Consider the following 7325-nt stretch of genomic DNA (forward strand, 5'->3'; position numbering starts at 1 on the left):
TTGTATCATATTCTATATAAATAAAGGTGTTTGGTTTTTGGTTATTATACTTACTTGTATTGGTGCAAAATAAACTAAGTATAATAACGTCCTTGAGTAGAAGGTTCTTACCTATATCAATCGGTTAGCTGAACCGATAGTGAGATGATATAGGGAACACTACTCTTAATCATTCCTAGTAGAGTATTAACATTCAAGGACAATGTTAATGCAATAAGACTAGCATGTATGTCAACTCGATGACTTGATCTCACAAGTCATGGATATAGAGATATCAAGTTGACACATGGGTATGCATTAGAGAATGTATACTGAATGACCCGCCATGAGAAAGTATCATGGATCGTTATATGAGTGTCATATACTTTCTCATGTGGCTATTAGTATGACTACTAGTCCTTAGACCTGAAGTCACCATGGTTCCGTACATAAGGAGTTATGTACTTTGGTTTCGTCAAACGTCACCCGTAACTGGGTGGACTATAAAGGCGATTACTGGGTATGTAACAAATTATGCGGAGGGATGTGAGTGATGTAGATGGGATCTATCCCTCCTATATGACGGGAGAGACATCAATATTCTTGATAGAGTGAGACCACGAAGTGCATGACTATACCCAAATGAGTCAATATAAGATATTGAGCTCATTTGATTTAGTGAGTCTACTTGGAGTTCAAGATTTAGATTGATCAGAGGATGACACGGTCTATGCCTCATATTGATCAATCTAGATGTCTAGGATAGAAGGACACTTGTCATATATAATGAGGAGTCACAATTAGTAGTCACAAGGTGATGTTGGATCTCAACATTCTTGTAACATTGGGTAGTAATGATGTGTTGCTAGATACCGCTCATTACTTATGCTCCTAAATGGGTTTAGGGGCATTGCCAACGTTACAAGAACCTATAGGGTCACACACTAAGGACAATTATATGGAGATTAGGTTCATATGATGAACCAAGAGGATTAGATTCATTTGATGAATCAAATTGGATTAAGAGTAATCCAAATTGGGCTAATTGAGTTGGACTCAAGTTGATTCATGTATTCAATGAGTCTAATTTAGATTATGACTCATTAAATCAACTTAATTTAATGAATTAGATTCATTATATTAAGTTGGCTTGAATCAAATGGTTAGATTAGATCAACCATGGAAGAGATTTGGTCAAGTTTGACTTGACTTGAGAGGAAGAGTCAAGTTTGACTTTCCATATAATTGTCCGAGAAGATCCTTTCCGATTGATTGGCCGATTGATTGACTTACCTTCAATCGATCGACTGATCGATTCAAAGGCATTCTGCCTCACAGCCATGTCTGAATCGATTCACCAATCGATCTCTGATAGTGAGCCTAACACACATATAATCTTGTGACCTACAGGAGCTTCTTTTGCCAAGAATCCGGTCCCCGACCTTCTCGGACTTCTCTTACATATGGTCTTCTGACCTGCAAGAAACCTTTTTACCAAGAATCTAGTCCTCGACCTTCTTGGCTTCTCTCGCATCTGGTCTTCCGACCTGCAAGAAACTCCTCCTACAAACTCACAATGCATGTTAGTTCCAATGTATTAACCTAAACTTAAATAATTGTCAACACATTGAAACTTCCAGGGCATGATTGCACCAACAATCTCCTCCTTTTTGATGTTTGACAATCTATTTAAGTTTAGGCTAACTTCCAAAATATCATAATGATACAATGATAGATAATGATTGCAACAACGCTGAAAATCATCTAAATTAAACATAAGCAATAAACATGAACATATTTAAGCAGTAAGCTTGATTTTAATTATCTTAAGCGTAAACTTCAACATATATCTTCCCCTTTGTCAAAAATCAAAAAAAAGAAAAAAAACAGAACTCCCCCTCAATAAGTGCACGAGGCAAATACGATAAATCCGAGGGGTGCTCCCCCTAAAACACATATATCCACAGAATAGAACAACACTGAAATATAGATATATATAAAAAAAAAGTGAAATACATCATAAGGAGTATATCATACATTCAAAAAGAGACGAAGTTCACACAGGGACTTCATAACAACAACCATCCATACAATAACATGTCATAGCGGGACAAAGAACTCAATAAGATCATCCCCCGGAGGAGTGGGATCAGCAGCAGCAGCAGGAGGAGGAGCCGAAGTAGTAGCTGGAGCAGGAACCGCCTCAGTGTCAGCACCAGCAGCATCCTCAGCCTGGGGAACGGGAGCTGTGGAGGGAGCAGACTGAGACGGATTACCCGTCACCCAAGAGCTCACTAAATCCACTAAGGTATCTATAGTCGCCTGCATCGAAGTCTGTCGATGGACCATGGTCTCCATCATAGAACGCAGGTCGGCTACCTCCATAGTCAGCTCCTCCAGGCGAGTGTCGACAGTCTCCTCGAATGTCGGAGAAGCTGGCTCAGGGATATCCTCCTCAGCATCATCTGCCGCAGGAACCAATGCCTGTGCATCACCCCGGCGGCCCTGGGTCTCTCACCAAAAGCACGTCCATCGCGCCACCGAACTCCAGCTGGACCACCAACTAAGCCCGTCTTCGTGAAGGAGCGAGAAGAAATCCTAGAATAAGCCACAGTCATGTGCTCCAGTCGTCCCCGGGAGACATCTATCTTCTGGGACTCCAGCTAATCTGTGATAAGATGCCCGAAAGGCATATGCATCGTCTGCTGCACGGGCTGGGTAAAATGAATGATGCAATGAAAGATGTTCAGAGCGATGTTGATGTCAAGGGAATGATGAATGGCATAGAGAGCAAACATGTGAGGAGGTCAGAGAGCGGCCAAGGCACGAGAGACAATGGGGAAAAGGCAGTTGATGATCACTTTAAACAAGACATTGTTTTCGGCCGACAACTCAAGTGAAGAGAATTTAGTGATTTGAGCATTTGGCCCATCCGGACGAGGATGACCAAAGAGGAACTGATGCATGGATGCAATGCTAATATGCTCAAAAGGTGGAGGTAGCTCATCGGGAAGATTGGGATAAAAGACAAAATCATTGTTTGACGGTAAATATTCGAGATAAGATTGAAGAATCTCATAGGAGAAGTCCAAGCTCCGTTTCGCAACACGAGTGCGATAATTTACACCATCAGAAGTGTGCAAATTATTATAAAATTTGGAGACAAGGGCTACATTGACGTCCCTCTCACAAGTTAACAAAGAGTCAAGTTTATAATGCTTGAACCGATTATAGGTATCAAAACAAGATGTCCTATAGTATTGCAAATCAACTGATCTAGGGGTTATAAGTTTGAAGGTGTTTTTGCTAAAGGATTGTTGCATTGCAGCATTTAGAAATCTCGGATCAGTGGGAGGTTGAGGACGTGAGGAAGGTACAGATGATCCTTCGCCTGATTCATGAACCTTTTGTTTCTTTCTGTGGGATAGAAAATGAACCAGAACCACAAACAGGAAAGGAGATGCAAAAACGCAAGGACAGTGCAGATAATGCAATGCATGAGGGATAATGCAATGCATGAGGGATAATGCAGAAGGACACACAAAATACATATAGATTAGGTCAAATATAGGAGAAAAACCAAAAAAAAAGGGAAAAAAAGAGAGCAGAGAAATTTACTTAGGGTTAGGGTTTTGAGACTGCATGGTTTGTGAGGACGCGGTGACGAGGAAGAAGGGCTGCCCAGTACGTTGAGTAGAACTGGAAGAGAAGTGGAAGAGCTCCCCTTCGCCGGAGAAGCACGCTGGAGTGAACGATCGAGGCAGACGAAAGAGTTGCCTAGGAAGTCGCCTAGGGCAAGACAGGGTCGAGAGAGAGAAGAGGAAGTGATGAGAATAAGTGGATCGATTCGGATTTAGGGGTTTAAGACGGGTTTTAAGTTCTCGATCGATCGACCGATCGATTGAGAACAAGTGAATCGATCGGTCGATCGATTAACGACGCTTCTGTGAGAATTCGTACAGGCGTCTCAATCGATCCAACGATCGATTCAACCGGGATGAATCGATCCATTGATCGATTAAAAAGCCTTCTGTGAAAATTGAAAGAACGGCCCAATCGATCCATCGATCGATTGACCCTCTCTGAATCGATTCATCAATTGATTCAGATGCCTTCTGGAAAAATGAAAAAACTCGGTCCGATCGATCCATTGATCGATTCAGATGCCTTCTGGAAAAACTTGAGTACGCTGCTGTGGTTAAACGAAATTGCTTCGGAATCGATCCATTGATCGATCCAAAAGATCTGAATCAATCCATTGATCGATTCAGATGCGTTCTGGAGTGAAAGGTGAACCTCCCAATCGATCAACCGATCGATTTGGACGTCTGATATTTCTGCATTTCTGAAAACCTTTCAAATCCAAGTTTTGGAAGCGCACAAGGAATTGTATATTCCTCTAAAAATCATGAAATTAGGTGTAAACACTATTTATGCCACATATTATCAAGGAAAAATAAAGGTTGACAAAAAACGACACTCTCTAGACAAGATTTACACAAAAGTAAAAATTGTTGAAAACATCAATGATTCGAGTGAGTTTTATCAAGGTTTCAAACATAAGTATGGTGTATATGGTGAGTGTAAAAATTTCCAATCATAATCGTAGGGCAACGTGCACATGATTTGTACACGTGCTTTCCCTATGATTGGACAAATGAATGTTTCATATGAAAACCACTTTTCTTGACCAAAATAATGCATCATAACAAGCATCATGACCAAGATAAATGTCCCTAACCTCTCACCCCATCTAAATCATATTAAGAGAACAATCCTATGTTCTTGGGAGAGGCAATGTTAAGATGGATAAAACTTAAAGAACTCTACCTATGAAGTGATCATGGAGGATGTAATTTAATCAATACAACACATTCCCAATTCCCTTCTAAGAAAGCAAAATTTAACTTCGGGAAGAGGTTTAGTGAAGATATCGGCTAAGTTTGATTTTGATCCAACATAATTTAAAATGATATCACCTCGAGTTACATGATCACGAATAAAATGATGTTTAACCTCTATGTGTTTCGTTCTTGAATGATGAACGGGATTTTTGGTTAAGTTGATTGTACTCACATTATCACAAAGAACTTAAACATTGTTATAGGTAAGTTTATAGTCTTCTAGAGTATGAGTCATCCACAATAATTGTGATACACACTCTCCCATGGCAATATATTCCGCTTCGGTCGTGGAGAGAGCTACACAATGTTATTTTCTACTTGACCAACTTACCAAAGAGGATCCTAGAAATTGACAACTACCACTAGTGGTTTTGCGATCCAATTTGCATCCGGCATAATCGGAATCGGTATAGCCCACTAGGTCAAAAGTTTCGGTTCTAGGATACCAAAGACCAACATTTTGAGTCCCCTTGAGATAACGAAGAATTCGCTTAACGACACTCAAATGTGACTCCTTGGCACAAGATTGATACCTAGCACATATACCTACGGCGAAAAGTATATCGGGTCTACTAGCCGTGAGATAGAGAAGACTTCCTATAGCACTACGATACACCTTGGAGTCAACTTCTTTCCCCTCAATGTCTTTATCCAATTTAGTATTTGTGGCCATGGGAGTAGATATTTCCTTTGCATTTTTCATCCCAAATTTCTTAAATAGCTCTTTGACATATTTGGATTGATGAATGTAAATGCCTTCTTTTGTTTGCTTAATTTGTAATCCTATGAAAAATGTCAACTCACCAACCAAACTCATTTCAAATTCACTCTCCATGTGATTAATGAATTCATTTAAAAAATCTTTATTTGTGGAACCACAAATAATGTCATCGACATATAATTGGGCCACAAACATATCATTACCACTATTTTTCAAGAATAAAGTAGGATAAATTTTTCCTATATGAAACCCTTTTGATACTAGAAATGTTGACAATCGTTCATACCAAGCCCGAGGAGCTTGTTTTAGTCTATATAAGGCATTTTTAAGTTTATATACATGGGTTGGACACTCCAAATTCTCAAATCCTGGTGGTTTCTCAACATATACTTCTTCTTTTATAACACCATTTAAAAATGCTGATTTTACATCTATTTGGTACAATTTGAAACCCTTGTGGGCGGCAAAGGCCAACATCATTCTAATTGACTCCAATCTTGCTACGGGTGCATAAGTTTCATCATAGTCCAACCCTTCTACTTGATTGAAACCCCTAGCGACCAATCTAGCTTTGTTTCTCACCACTATCCCTTTATCATCAAGTTTGTTCCTAAAGACCCATTTTGTATCAATAATTGATTTGTTGTTAGGCCTAGGAACTAAATCTCAAACTTGACTTCTCCCAAATTGAGATAATTCATCTTGCATTGCTAAAATCCAATCCGGATCAAACAATGCATCATCAATGGTTTTTGGTTCTATTTGAGATATTAAGGCAACTTGACTTCCTTCATTTCTAAAGTAAGATCGAGTTCTCACTCCTTGAGTAATGTCTCCTACTACTTGATCTAAGGGATGATTTACATGAATCCTAATAGATCTTGAGTCTTGATTTGTTATAATTTCGGGTTCAAGTGGCAAAGGTTCATTTTTCTCACCATCACTTTCTTGATTTTCTTCTCCTTGATGATTTACCTCATTTAGTGTTAGTTTCTCTAACTCAAATTGTAATTCTTCATCGTTTGTTCTTATAGAGTTTAAAGAAGGATTTTATTCAAATACAACATTTAGTGATTCTTCAACTAGTTTTGATCTTTTGTTGTAAATTCGGTATGCCTTGCTATGACTTGAGTAACCTACAAGAATCCCCTCATCCGCCTTAGCGGAAAATTTTCCCAAGTGATCCTTGGTGTTTAGAATATAGACCTTACACCCAAATACTCTAAGATGCTTAATTGTAGGTTGTTTACCAAACCACAATTCATGAGGTGTTTTTCCTATAAACCTATGTATTAAAGTTCGATTTTGGACATAACAAGCTGTATTAATTGCTTCGGCCCATAGGAAACTATGTAGTGAATATTCATTTAACATTCTCCTAGCGGCCTCTTGCAAAACCCAATTTTTCCTCTCAACAACTCCATTTTTGTTGAGGTGTTCTAGGGGTTGAAAACTCATGTTTGTAGCCTTTTTCCATACAAAACTTGTGAATCTATCATTTTCAAACTCACCTCCATGATCACTTCTTATCTTATTTATTTTATGAGCCTTTTCATTTTCTACTCTATTACAAAAGGCAATCAAAGTATCTAGAGTTTGATCCTTATGTTTCAAGAAGAAAACCCATGTATATCTAGTGTAATCATCCACAATCACAAAGCAATATCTACTACCATTCAAGGAGGTATACCTACTACTATCAAACAAATCCATGTGAATAA

The 7325-nt window shown here is 38.9% G+C and overlaps 1 protein-coding gene across 1 annotated transcript; it reads right to left on the reverse strand.

The window, feature by feature from the left end:
* Positions 1-2079: 2079 nt before the first annotated feature.
* Positions 2080-2597, reverse strand: LOC121978426 (probable transport accessory protein MmpS3). Its single transcript, XM_042530774.1, has 2 exons — positions 2498-2597; positions 2080-2444 (listed from the first exon to the last, which is right to left on the reverse strand). The coding sequence occupies exons 1-2, from the start codon at positions 2595-2597 to the stop codon at positions 2080-2082; spliced, it is 465 nt and encodes a 154-aa protein (XP_042386708.1).
* Positions 2598-7325: the final 4728 nt, after the last annotated feature.

This window comes from Zingiber officinale, chromosome 4B (assembly GCF_018446385.1).
Source record: "Zingiber officinale cultivar Zhangliang chromosome 4B, Zo_v1.1, whole genome shotgun sequence".
NCBI classification, from domain to species: Eukaryota; Viridiplantae; Streptophyta; class Magnoliopsida; order Zingiberales; family Zingiberaceae; genus Zingiber; species Zingiber officinale.